We start from the raw sequence: 14,952 nt of genomic DNA on the forward strand, positions 1-14,952 counted from the left end.
GTACTACAAGGTTCCATATCTCAAAGGGAAAGCTGGGTTTGAGTTTGGGGGTAATTGCCCTAAACGTTTAGGAATTTGGGGTGAAAAAGGGGCCAAAAAAAACAAGCCTTTTTCTAGTTTCCAGACAATAACTTGTGTTCAAGTGTATGGATCTCTCTGAAATTGTACTGCAAGGTACCATACCACAAAGGAAAGGCTGGGATTGATTTTGGGGGTGATGAATCATAAGGGGGTTAAAAACATTTGGGGGGGATTTTATTTTCCTTTTTTTTCTTTAAAATTTTTCATTTTAAATTGGTTATTTCTGATTTATATATAAAAGCAAATAATAATGATATGGTTTGAATAGGTAAATTAAAAAATTCAAGTTCTTATACCACATTCATTCAGTGTCAGAAACCTATGCTGTGTCAAATATTTAATCACAATCCAAATTCAGTGCTGTATCAAGCTTGAATGTTGTGTCCATACTTGCCCCAACTGTTCAGGGTTCGAACTCTGCGGTCGTATCAAGCTGCGCCCAGCGGAGCAATTTATTGAATTTTTATTCTGTTCAAAATTTGAAATATTAAAAAGTATTCCAAGTAGAGAAGTTTCTATGTTCATATGTTTTGCTGTCTGAGGAATTGTTGTTAATGAAGTACTTTTACTAGACCATTAAAATCTGAATACCGGTACATGCATCCTAATTACTGTAAATTCAGAAATTATTGCGTACATTTATTATTGCGATTTATGAAGAATGGACAATAATGCAAGATTAATTATTGCGATTTAAGGAAATTCTGCATACAGATGCATATATCAGATATCAGACTGCGAGTTCTAATCATTGCGATACTAACCCAGTCACACTATTTGCATAAATAAAAACCTCGCAATAATTTCTGAATTTACAGTAGTTTTGTAAGATAGTGTAACACCTAATTATGTAAATTCCCCTAGCCTAAAGGACCACTAGGATATGGCCTCTGTCTTAAAAGTCAGTTCTGTTTGTTTTCTTTAAAATGTTCGCAATTAAATCTGAAAATGCTGAGCCAATATGGACCAAACTTTGCATGAATTATGTAGATGTATGAAAGTATGACTGAAACCACATATATTACATTGAAACAGAAATATGGGAAATCACCTTTTTTGTTGTTTTCTCTTACTGACCTTAAATATCGGCTATAATTGATGGATGGTCTTTTGAGAATGCATTTCATTTTATTCTGATCTGACCAAAAAGATGTGGCTGCCAGGGTTAGTTAGTGATTCCAATTGGTTGACAGTGATTGATTGTCAGTTTGAATGCATATTCTAGATGACAATATTTATAACATGCTTTGTACTACTAGACCAACATACTGAAATAGATTTTGAGTGTGATAGCTCACAAGATAAGAAGAGTGGTCATGAGCTCATCACCTACTAGAGCACATTGTTCGGACTACAAAATGCTGCATACTTTGTAGAGAAGAGACAAATACTTGGTTTGACTTAGGTAGAGGTCCCACACTCAAGATAACACCTTACCATGAGACCACAGAGGCAGTTTTACATTGTAATGTAGATTTCTATATCCTGCAATTATAAGATTTACAAATTTTAACTGGTTTATTGTTGAAGATTATGTTAACCATCAAGATGTTATTCGTTTGTTTCCCGTCTTATTTCTGTATACCCCCTATCACCTTTTATTTATACTACAAATTTTAACATGTTGTTACTGATAACAAAATTAAGGTCCAGTTCGATATTGAAGATTTTCATCAATAGATTGGAAAATGACACATCACATTGTTTCCATGCAATAACTTATAAATCGTTTCACCAATACTTTTCAAATTTTCATGTGTTTGTCAGTGATACCAAAATGGCGGTCAATTATGGTATTGATGATTCTGACAGTTTGGTGGCAGGTCAAACAAGCCTGAAAGCACCTTCAGAAAACCCAGTTTGTAGTCAATTTGACATCTTATTTCTTATATGTTTTTCATGGAACACTGGAGAATAACATTGTGTGTGGATGTGTTAAAGGTGGAGTCAAACTTTAGTTACAGTATTACATTAACATTATAAAGTCAATGAACTGTACTGGGATGTTCCAGACTGTTTTCCTCTTAAAATAATGATGTTCATATTCATGTAATTTCAATCTCAGCCTCAGCAGAGTATGTTCATCTAAATTTTTTATCACTATATTTTACTGAAGTTTTAGTTTTGACTGTATTCTGTTAATTGTTAAGATTTGTGTTATGTATGGACCTTGAGTTTTGGTTTATATTATAAGTGCCATTTATAAAGGGCCTCTGTGGCCTAGTGTTCTTATGTGAACATCTACAGTGGTTACTAGCCTGTCAACTCTGAGGTTGTCAGTTCGAACCCCGATTGTGGCCAGGTGTGTTCTACTCTGAGCTTACTCGGGTATAATTGTTATTTTTTCCCACATAACGTCTGTGGTTATCCCTGGGTACTCCAGCTTCCTCCACCTTTAAAAACTGACCCTCATGAAAAAGCCATGAGTGCTAAAACTGGCATTAAATACAAACAATCTATCAATCACTCCATCTATAAATATGACTTGAACTTTTCTTTTATTCCCTTAAATCTCCCCATATTAGGTATATTTAAGGCAACAATATGGGATAAGATTCATAATGAACATTGATATAAAATTTATTTAAGTACAAGACACTGAAGCACATTTGTGCTGCCAAAAATAAATAATTTGTAATAACTAACAAACAGAATCAAAAAGTCTATAAACATCACAGAGATTACATAAAGTGATGGTCACAAGACTCTATTACATCGCTGATATAAATATAGTCATTATCACAAAAACCTGTAACCATCATTGACATTAAAATTGTCATGGTCACAAGAGGCTATAACATCACTGATATAAATATAGTCTTTATCACAAAAACCTGTAACATCATTGACATTAAAAATGTCATGGTCACAAGAGGCTATAACATCACTGATATTAATATAGTCTTTATCACAAAAACCTGTAACATCATTGACATTAAAAATGTCATGGTCACAAGAGGCTATAACATCACTGATATAAATATAGTCTTTATCACAAAAACCTGTAACATCATTGACATTAAAATTGTCATGGTCACAAGAGGCTATAACATTACTGATATTAATATAGTCTTTATCACAAAAACCTGTAACATCATTGACATTAAAAATGTCATGGTCACAAGAGGCTATAACATCACTGATATAAATATAGTCTTTATCGCAAAAACCTGTAACATCATTGACATTAAAATTGTCATGGTCACAAGAGGCTATAACATCATTGATATTAACAGTCATTATAAGTGGTTTTATTACTGCTGCAAAGAAAACACCATTACAATTCAAGAGTATTCTGATGTTTTTTTGTAGTAACAATAAAAGCATTGAGTGGGGGGGGGGGGGGGGATCCATTGTCTACTATTGCAACAAATGATAATGACTGTGCATGGACATTTCATGTATAAACTGTCAAATCAAAATAAATATATTATTTCATTAAATTTAAATTGTTACATCTGAGAAATAGAACAAATGAGATTAAATTTCCCTAGACAATGGTCAGTATAAGAGAGGACCTCTTTTAGATGTTCAAGACAGGAAAATGCATTCTGGAAATAATTGTATAACTTGCACAACCATCACAAAATCAACATTCATGTTACCCAAATCTGATCTATACATAACATATGACAAGGGCAAAATCTATTTTTTTGTTTTTACAATAAATATAAATGCAATAAATATAAATGTATCTCAAAAATCAACTTCTAAAAAAATCAAATATAAAATATCTGTCAAAAAAATGGAATGTTTTAAATCAATATCACAATAAAAAAAAAATATTGGCCATAAACTCATTTTGGACGGAAAATTATAAATAAAAGACAATTTTTCTGTAAGATTTAAATTAGCTCAAAACAGGGACAAGCCTCTTCAGAGAAATCTTACTCTATGATTTTAATGCTTTATTGACTGGTATCAGATACCAGCAGTAAATTTTTCTTAATGTCATAAAACAAACAAAAATAATTTGGATTTATTGTTTTTCCAAATGCTGTTGTATTTAACTTCATAGTATTTAAAAAAAAAATATATGTAGTCATTAACACTGGCAACACTGAAAATACTCTCCTAAATAGAATGATTGGTAATAACCATTACAGACTGGCACTTATTACCATACATATAACCTGCTGTTTGTATTAAAGTCATTTATAGTTCAATTCATTTGAATATGTCTAAACTGATTAAAGCAAAATTACAGATATCCACAAAACTTGCATTACAAAGTCACAATTTGCAGTCCTGAGTTTCATTACAACAAAATAGACAAAATAAGGTGTAAGTTCATAAAGTTATGTCCCTCTAAAATATCTAGCATTAACTAGAAATATGATTGACTATAAAATAAACACAAGGCACAGAACATGACAGATGGATAGTTTTCTAAATATCCAGACATAAATATTAAGGCACAGAGAAAATCAACGGGCAATGATGATGTGTTCATTAATGTTACAACAGGAAATTTGTGAAGGAGTAAAAATCATTGCACTAGTCTTTACATAAATTCTGCCAAATGTTGGCGTGGGGTGTTATTTATTGTCTACAGAAACTTTGAAAACGACTTTGTAAAAAATAAAACAAAAGGAAATTCATCTAATCAGATCAGTTAATATTGTTTTTGCGGAAAACCAGTTTGGACACATCAAGTACTACTAAAACGGGAAAATAGTACGGGAAAATAGTATTACACCTACAATAATGAGAATTAACATCATTTCAGTTCAAGTTCAGGAGAAGTTTTTATTTTATCAATACATGCAATACATAAATCATGAAGTTTGAAAGGTTTCCCAATTATTTACAGCCACCAAAAGTTAATAAAATGTGGGAAACCTTGCAAACTTATCTGACTTCATTATTCATGTATAGCATTTGGAGTCATACAGAGCATGTGTTTGACGTCTCCCTCATCAGTAATAGACTTGGCGAAATAAAATCTACCCAAGTATGAAAATTTGAATTTCTGGATAGCTGATTGATTGTACTGTTATTGTAATATCATATGGATTAGAGCAAGAACATATTTAATAAGTCAAAATAAGTTACAATATTAAAAAAAAACACAAAAAAAAAAATTTCGAAAAAGGGGTGTTCATTTCCCTAGTGCCTGTGAATATTCCCTGAAGTTAATGAAGTGTTAAGATATAGCACATTTTTGGTGGAATGAGTAAACAAGTGATATCACAGACGGTATTTAACAAAATATTTTGACTAGCCTTCTATCAATATAGCAAATACTAAAAAAATCAAATGCATAACTAATCACATTTCATGATTTTCAACAATCTAAATCAATATAATGCTAAAAAATGCAGATTTAGACTAAAAACTAAAAATAATACCATAAAATTAACTAAAATACCCTTATATTACAGTCCATTTATGATTTTAGTAACGCCGTTTTTTGTTTTTGCTTTTGATATAGTTTCTCCATGCTCGTTGTATAAGTTCTGCTGATCTCCTGGCTTTCCTGATTTTGGCTACCCTTTCTTTATGAGATTGTACTTTAGATTGGAAAGCATTCTCCACATCATTAGCAGGTTCTACTGATGTCGACTGAGGTTTGCTAGACTGAGTATAGTGATTCGCTTTCTTTGGAACATACTCCATTTTCATGTTATGACCAACTACTGTCTCATCAAAACTTTTATCTAAAATGTGAAACATAAACTATAAAGGTTTCCTCAAAGGTGCCAAGATATTAAATGCAACCACAAAAATAACAAATATTATTCATTATTCTGATATGACGTGCTTCTTTCGCTTTGTAAACAACAACATCATAAATTTTCTGATATATCTATACTTAGTGCAGACTCAGTGATGTACCAATGAAATCTCTCCAGCTGAAGGTTATATCTTTACTTTTACAGTCCAAATTCTGATAAAATTGCATTACAATGGAGTTTTGAGGTATGTGTTGTTTCATTTTCTTTTCTATTGCATAATTTACACATTTATGGATTTCAGCAAGTCCACATGGCAGCTCATTCCTTAGATACGACATGTCAACTATGGATTGGACAGAAAATAGTAGCCAACAAAAAACAAATTATTTAGATTGAGAACTATAAGGATTAAACACTTTTTTCACAAGGTTATTTAAGAAATAATTCACAGCACACTTACCTACACTTCAGTTTTTTAAATTACCATTTTGCCCAATTAGAATCCAAATAGTTCATGCAAGCCATAGATTTGTTATCATTTTCACATGGCCTGGGCCATTATATTCATTAATTTTATTCCCCACGATTGTTCAGGATAAAACTCGATTATAACGGCCAAGGCCATGTGAAAATTTCCAACAAATCTATGGCTATCATGAATTATTTCTTAAACAAATTATGTTCCTATTTTTTCAGTTATTCAGAATAAATTAATAATGCATATTTTGGTTTTGAACAGTTGACTGACTGATTGATGGATGACTGCTTTATGTCCTGCATCAAGTATTACAAGTATATTAAGGACGAAAATCTGTTCATACACTACTTTGTACTAAACTGACTACCAGAATTAAATCCTTTGTGTGCTAGTTCATAAGGTAACAGTCCACAGGAAGACTCTGCATCCTTGGCAGAGAGGCAGAAAACATTAATGTCTAAATCTTTGGTTTGACCAGCCAACGATCGTATCAAAGACAACCAACATGCGCGGCTAGCACATTACCACAATACCACTGTGGCGATTCTTGGTATAAAGTAGATATATTTTTCTGTAGCTGTTGCTTGATTGCTTTTGAAATTATTCAGTGGTAATAAAGATAGAAAGTAATTTCCAGTGAATGACATTCACATCAGCAGTTCTAACAAGCAAAAAAAACAAAAAAAAACAAGAACATGTGTCCATAGGATACCATGCCCCCTCTAAGTTTCAAGTTGATGTGACCACAAGCTACCTTAAACCAAAACTTTAACTGGATAACAGACGGATTGACTTACTACACATAGATGGACAGACAGACACACAGACAGGAAAACATAATGCCCTTTTACTGTTGTAGGCGGGAGATATAAAATCGGTGACACAAAACTTCTATCAAAATATCAAATACTCTATTTTTACTATGTGCTCGTAATAAAGCTTGACAATCTCAATCTATATTGTCCTAAAATACTGCAGAAACATAAAAATCAAACTAAAAATAAATAAATTAAACAAATGTTGACTCTACCTTCAGGCTACTACTGCGAATCATACACATATATTGACCTGACACACACACACATTTACCTTGTACTGATTTATTATTCTGACTTAGCAGCTTATAACAAAATATTCTAGAACAATAAAATAATTATTGACAGGCAAATTATACATTTTTCAACATAATGAACTGTTTATACAATAAAACATATATCCAGGTGATGGAGTTACACAAAATAGAAGAAGCTGACATACAGACACAGAAGCAACTGTGTATTGAGATATCAACAATTATGTTCTAAAATATTTGCAATTGTATTTTGTAAGAGGCTAAGAAATGGTGAAGCTTTCAAAGTTTTGTACCTAGATTTTTTGTGATTACAAAATATAATCAATATATCTGAAAATTTTATATAGTTTGTTTTTTTCAAATACACACCATCTAGAAGAGGGGAGATTACTGGAAATTTTGATAAGGCAATTGCAAGAATTTTTTTAATTTTCTTTATAGTTATCACTTGACAGATTCAGAGGAAAAAGAGATTGTGTTTCATAATCAAGCCTATACATAATATAGAAAAATTGCAGATATTGACAATCTTGATTAAAAAAGTTAATAAACCATGTAATCACAAGAATGCCAACATATTTTTAGCATGGACAACCCTGTGGATTAGATGCGCTTACCTTCTTTAGATTTTGATGGTGTTCTTGTCTTCTTTTCTGGAGTTTTAATGGATGTAGAAGCCAACCTGTCTAAAATGGATGTCTCCTGGAATTGTATGATATGTCAAAATTAGCTTTACCTCCAACAATTTTGGTGAAATTGTAAAGTAACATTTTTAATGCTTAGGGTATATTTTAAACACAACAATAAAAATCTGTTTTCAGAATTTTTCAAAATAAAAGTATTCTTATGGTCTTTTAAAAATAGCTATGTTCCTGTCGTGAATGTTCTTTTTTTGTGTACATATAGTCTCTTCTGCCATTGTTGTTCATAACACACTTACTATTCCTGTCCTGAATAACACAACATTGCTCATCTTCATTAATAGTTCAATTTAATTTCATATGTGTATGAACTGATATATTAAAAAGTAATATAATGCAAGAGTAAACAATATTTCAGTATACATGATTTAACTAAAAGATGTTGACAAAGTGGCAATCTTGTAATTGCTATAAGACATCTTACAACTTCTAAGAAAATGATGACTGAATCATCAATTTTGTATTTTCTTTTATTTGTGTTACAAAACCAATCAGCGATTTATTTTATCCTAACAAAGAAAATAGCTTTCTTCTTCAACTTTGAACTTTCTTGTTTTTTAAGGAAATTCACTGTACTCACTCTAGCCATTGGTCCCCAGTTTCTAAACTTAATATTTGGAGTTTTGGGTTTGGCTGGCTTTTTCTGTTCTGCATCGCTATAATCACTGTCCATTGACTTATCCCTCCATCTGTCTCTACTCCTTGTCTTTCTGTCTCCACTTGTGCTCTTTCTCTCCTGACTAAGACTACTCTGTCTTAACCAGGAATCTCTAGAACTCTGCTCACTTCGCCTGTCTCTACTCCTACTCTGTCTAACACCATAAGCTGCCTGTATCTGTTCTGACCTCTGTCGTGATGTACCCCGACTTTTACGACTTGGCACTTCACCAAAAAAGCTAGGATTAGTATTTCTAGCAAAATCATTATAATCCTCATGATCATAATAAACGTTAGATTCACTTTTGTCCAACATTGATGCTAAAGCAGAATCAAAGGTATTTGAGGCAAGACCCATTTTTCTTGCATCAAATTTATCTCCTCTACTCATTCCATACACATAATTACTTGGCAACATTGTTTCTTCTGGTTCAGACTCAAAACCATTTTGTAAACTTTCCCTATCACTACTAATATCACGTCTTCTTTCAGATTTTCTAGAAGATGACTTATAATCATCAGTCATATATTCTGGAGATAAAAACTGAACCTCTTTTTCAGCATTTCTTTTTAACTCGCTGTGAAAGTCAGCAACAGAAGCCTGTCTGCTCGCTGCAGATGACGGCGGCCGTGAAAATGCTGATTCCCATCTTACAGTTGGATCCTTTTCTTGTTTTCTTTTGGCATAAAAATCTGAATCTGGAATGCTACTTTGAAATGATCTCAGACTGGCCCTTGAAGGAGGACGATCAAAATTTGATTTGGCTGTGAAAAATGTAGCACCAGAAACTCTAGTAACAGCAGATTTAGGATACTCTTCACGTTCATCCTCGTCCCTATCAAAGTCACTTTTGGCTGTTACAAAAGTGTCATCAGATGCTCTTGTCTGTGCAGACCTTGGATAATTCTCATCCTCATCATGTTCTACAATTTGAACTGGTTTTGATGCATGTCGCGATGCATGCCGAGATGGTTCACGATGCATAAACATGCCTTTAGCAGGAGCTGTATTCATATTACGATCACCATTATGTAATACAAGTCCATCAGGGTATCCTGCAGATTTAGACATGCGCAACATTTCTTTAAATTCTTGTAATTTTTGTCTTGTGGCTACTTCTTTCATCTCTAACTGTCGACTAATTACCATATACCTTTCTCTATCTAGATCTGTCTGAGCCTGTAATTAGTAATAAAGTTAAATTAGTTTGTTACTCTTCAAAGGCTGTAGTTAACCTAGGACTATAAAAAGAATTTATATGATCAACTAGAAATACTGTGAGCATTGCTCAAATAGACCCCCCCCCCGTCAAAAAAAAAGACATGCACACACAGTGATACCCACTGACACAAAAGGATGATTTTTCAACAAATAAATTTCAATAACTCTGCAATGTCATATCAGAAATTTATAAAAAAACAAAAGGGAGCTTATTTCAATAAATATAAACAAGTCATCAAAGTTTCATGAAAACTGCTTTAAGCGTTTTTGAGTTATTGTCGGAAAACTGGAAAATCCCCCCTTTTTTATGAATAAATTCCCAATACTCCAAAACGTAACATCAGAAATTTTTAAAAATTGACAGGGAACTTTTTTCAATATATATAAACAATTCACCAAAGTTTCATGAAAATTGCTCAAAGCATTTTGGCGTTATAGTCAGAAAACTGGAAAATCTCCCATTTTTTATGAATAAAATCCCACAACTTGGAAACATAAAATCTAAAAATTTATAAAAATCAAAAGGGAGCTTATGTCAACAGATATAAACAATTCACCAAAGTTTTATAAAAAATTGGGGAAAGCGTTTTGGAGTTATTGTCCAAAGTGTTGATGACAGATAGACAGACATACAGATAGACAATGATATACTATAATACTTCCAGTCTTTAAAGATGGGCGTATACAACTGACAGTCATGAAATTGTATAAATGCAAAGAAAGTGACCTTTAATCCTTCAAATTAATTCATAACACTGTTCCACCCAGATCCTCCCTTATTATGCTGTATATATGTCAGTTGCACCAATAACCAGTCTGCTATGTCTTTGGTGCCCTGACCGAATGCTGAAGAGTTACAGTGCAGATAAGGCACCTGATTTACACTTAACAGAGTTCAGTAAAGGGATCAAGAAATGCCAACTGGTTATAGTATGTATAAAGGAATAAAGTAAACAGACACAGGTTTGGGAGAAAGAATCACAGTTTAATATTTTCTTTGCATATCAATAAAGCAATAAACATATTTACAAAGAAAGCAAAATCAAGTTGAAAAACTGTGGTACTCCAAAATAATCCAAACCTGTGTTAAAGAAGGAGATTAGGTTCATGCAATTGGAAGCCTGGTAATAACACATACATGCATGACATGCTGATTATAGAAAGACAGGCATGGTACCCTTTTTGAATAAACAAAATTTTCTGATGGTATTTAACACTTATTCTATGACAAGAACAGTTTTGCAAGAATTCATTATCCTGAATTCAGCACAAGTTACTTCTGAAAATTAACACTGAATCAAAGTGTGCCTGTGAGCCTAAATAAAAGAAAATGAAGGGAGTGACAGGACATATGAGAAACAAGGTGATGCACAAACAAAGGAGTTGGTAAGCATTCTTTCAAAAAAAATTTACATAGCTTTAACTCATGCAACCGTGAAACGGCATCAGCCATATCATTCTGCTTCCCTGGCAGATGAATTGCAACAAGTTGAAAATTGTTAGTAGTAGACAGCCAAAACAATTCGTGCAAAAATGACATCAAAAGTTTGTTCTTAGAGGTACACTTATTGATACAACCAACAGTTGATGAATTATCACAATAAATATATACACGCTTATTTTGCCAACATTTAGCCCAACGCTTGGCCGCCAAAGCCACTGCAAATGCTTCTTGCTCATTAATATGCAAAGTTTGCGCAAATGGGAAATCCTCTTTCTAATTTACACAAAACCAATCGGTACCAAAAACTCCACCTGCACCTGTTTTGCAAGCATCAGTATAAACTGAGGTGACAGGATCAGTGTTAAGTAAGAAGGATTTCCAAAAGTGGACATGAAATTGTACCACCAATGAATATCATGCAAAATATCCTCACATAAGCGCATTTTGTGCCAATCATGCTTAAGCTTCGTAATGCCATCAATGATTCTTCGAAGAAAAACTCTTCCGCCGCGAACCACTGAAGAAGCCCAGTTTAGTTTTCCCGCCAGGGACTGCAGTTGTTTCTTAGAAACATGCTTGCGCTGCTGAAAATCTGCCAAATCTTGCCTTAACTGCTCTAGTTTTGTACTAGGTAATCTTAATTCAAATGTTGTGGAGTCTATCTCCACACCTAAAAATACTAATTTCTGGCATGGGTCCAAGACCTTGGACCAACTAATTGCAAAGCCTAACTTGCGCAGCAAGTAAATTAAAACCCTAAGGCCATGTGCGCAGCACTGCTTAGTGCTTTCGCAAATGAAAAAATCATCTAAGTATGCTATAATGGTAAAGCCTCTGCGTGACATCATGCGATGAATAGCCTGTGAAAGTCTATGGAAAATACCAGGTGCTAATTTAGAGCCAAAAGATAATTTTTTATCTATAAAAATATGTGTTTGACTGTCAGGGAAAGTCCACTGTAAACCTATTACCTGTTGACTACTGCGACTGATACCCACAGATCTGTAGGCAGATTTTAAATCAACTTTGGACATGAAACAGTTTTTTGTCACTAATTTTGCTGCATCATCAACAGATTGAAATTTTTGCTTATCCATATCCCCTGCAAAATCATTAACAGCTGACCCTATGGGTCTACTGCAATCATGAATTGTTCTTACACCCCCATCTGGTTTTGAAATGACACCTAAAGGACTGATAATTTTTGGTGTGGACGTTGCCAACTCATAATTCTCATTTTCAATTTCAATTAAAATCTGTTGATGAGCTTTATCGTATAAAGGACTTGAAATATGTGCTGAAGGGTGATTTTTAGCTGAAATGTTAAGTGGAGCCAAATTAATATCCTGAACAATGTCAAACCCATTTTTTATGCCTTGTAAAAGAAATTCTTTATCAGAATCATTTTTAAGTTCCTCTTGCCAAACAGTATAAACAAGGTCACGCACTGGCTTTACCATTATACCCAGCTTTACCATTATACCCAGTTTTACCATTATACCCAGTTTTACCATTATACCCAGCTTTACCATTATACCCAGCTTTACCATTATACCCAGTTTTACCATTATACCCAGTTTTACCATTATACCCAGCTTTACCATTATACCCAGCTTTACCATTATACCCAGCTTTACCATTATACCCAGTTTTTTGAATGAGCAAATGCTTGGTGTTCCGCACCACACCCCTGGATAGCACAAATGTGTGCATAGCGACAGTTTTGTCCCAGAAAAATAATGGCTGCTGCAAGCAAGCGTTGCTTCGGGAATAGTTGAGCCAGTGTGCATAAAACAAAAGCCTTACTAATTAAGTGCTGAAAATTTAATTCAAAATTAGCTATGAATCTCATTGGTTAATTAGTATGATCTCGAAAAACAATTGGTAAACAAGAAGCACATGTGACAGTGACTGGGTAACCCCATTGCTGATTGGTTAAAAACCTAGACATGCGAGTGTCCCCAAGTAACTACTGACCAGCATTCCAAAACGTATTATGTATTAATACTCTATTTAAATAAAATAGTTCCTAAAACATGTAATCTGTAATATTTTATATATGAAAAAAGTCTGATGATTTGGAATCCCATTTATTACTTTTCATATAATAATAACTTCAGGGTATTATTATTTTATCTGAAATTTTAACAAGTTATACTGTATAATCATATTAGTTATAAGTAAAAGGGTATCAATGAGACAGCCAACCAACAACACAAGTTCATCTAAGACAGATAATGTACAGTTTCTTTACTGAGGACAAGGTTCATCTGAGACAGATAATGTACAGGTTCTATACTGAAGACAAGGTTCATCTAAGACAGATAATGTACAGGTTCTATACTGAAGACAAAGTTAATCTAAGACAGATAATGTACAGGTTTTATACTGAAAACAAGGTTCATCTTTTAGGTATGTGATTTGCATATATTAAAAAGACATTTTCTACAATAAGTAATTTCAATTCAGATTTTGTAGAATGTCTCATATGTATATTAAGCTACCTCTAAACTATTCTGTTTCTGTTGTTTAATAGAAAATATTATGAAAATAAAATGTCACATTTCTAAAAACATTTTGTGAACCTTGTGTACAGAAGAATGTCATGCCAGTCAGTGGAATTAATGACAGAGGCTATAAAAATGTAAGAGTGGTGTATAACTATAATCACACACCCTTTACCATTGAAGGAAATTTCAGGAAGAGACTTTCTTGAATTTGTAATCTGACTAAGTTGTATGTAAAAGTACATATTGACTAGCTTTTGACTTTTGAGACTTTTTTTCTGTGTATATCTTTACACACATTTTCAGGAATTAAAATGTGAGTAAAGTTTTGCTTACATCTGTTTATGATTTACCTTTTCATGTTTCTTCTCCTCATTTCTCAACAAATCGTAGACCTGTCTGGTATTTAATGTTCCATCATGTTTACGGAATTTTCCAAACTTATCCACAATAGTTGGTTTAGCACTACTAATCTCAGCCATAATATGTTCTGATTGTTCATTTAATTGCTGTCGTTTTTCATCTATAAATTCCAACTTTTTATCAAACTTGGCCTGTAATAAAAAAATAAGGCTTTAAAACTGCCTATGTAAACAAATATTTATCTGTATTTTAATACCCGATGACTATAATTTATTGGTACATTATATTCTATTCAAGTTTTTGGACCATGGCTGTCAAATATTGAATTTTTTTAAAAAATAAACCAAACCTTTAATCATCCTACTCTAAACTGGACAAACTGTACAATTAACTGTCCATTGTAACATACCTGTCTTTTCCTGAGTTGTTTTTCCACAAGTTTTTCCTGTTCAACCAGATTTGGATCTGCCTCAGTGGATCTGAGTTGTTGTACATAGGCATGCTGATCTGATACTTGGTCTTTTGTTACGTCTAAATTTGTTCTGAATAAACAAAGATTATATCTAAAAATATGTGGAGTTGCTTCCCTTAGACTATAGACAAAATGTATTTTTGTAATGTTTTATTTAACTTGGTTATTTCCCCATCACATATCTATATCAAATTCTAAATTGAAAGCATAATCTGGTAACTAGACTATAATACACAAAACAAGGTTTGGTTAAACATGCTTTTGAGTAAAAAAGTCT

General features: G+C 32.9%; 1 protein-coding gene across 34 annotated transcripts in view; it reads right to left on the reverse strand.

Annotated features, from left to right (window-relative positions):
- Positions 1-2,643: 2,643 nt before the first annotated feature.
- The window catches only part of LOC127704178 (kinesin-like protein KIF6), a 72,539-nt gene continuing 60,230 nt past the window's right edge, over positions 2,644-14,952 (reverse strand). For 3 of the 34 annotated variants that reach the window (XM_052208073.1, XM_052208104.1, XM_052208067.1), the window contains exons 14-19: positions 14,613-14,745; positions 14,194-14,394; positions 8,591-9,847; positions 7,927-8,011; positions 3,252-5,741; positions 2,644-3,209 (exon numbers count right to left, since the gene is read on the reverse strand). In XM_052208073.1, the coding sequence (XP_052064033.1) occupies positions 5,479-5,741; positions 7,927-8,011; positions 8,591-9,847; positions 14,194-14,394; positions 14,613-14,745 (1,939 nt within the window). In that variant the 3' untranslated portion in view covers positions 2,644-3,209; positions 3,252-5,478. Of the gene's footprint in view, positions 5,742-7,926; positions 8,012-8,590; positions 9,848-14,193; positions 14,395-14,612; positions 14,746-14,952 lie in introns of all 34 variants that reach the window. The other 31 variants (XM_052208094.1, XM_052208085.1, XM_052208099.1 and 28 more) reach the window with 31 other exon arrangements.

The sequence above is a fragment of the Mytilus californianus genome, unplaced genomic scaffold (assembly GCF_021869535.1).
Source record: "Mytilus californianus isolate M0D057914Y unplaced genomic scaffold, xbMytCali1.0.p SCAF_6, whole genome shotgun sequence".
NCBI lineage: Eukaryota > Metazoa > Mollusca > Bivalvia > Mytilida > Mytilidae > Mytilus > Mytilus californianus.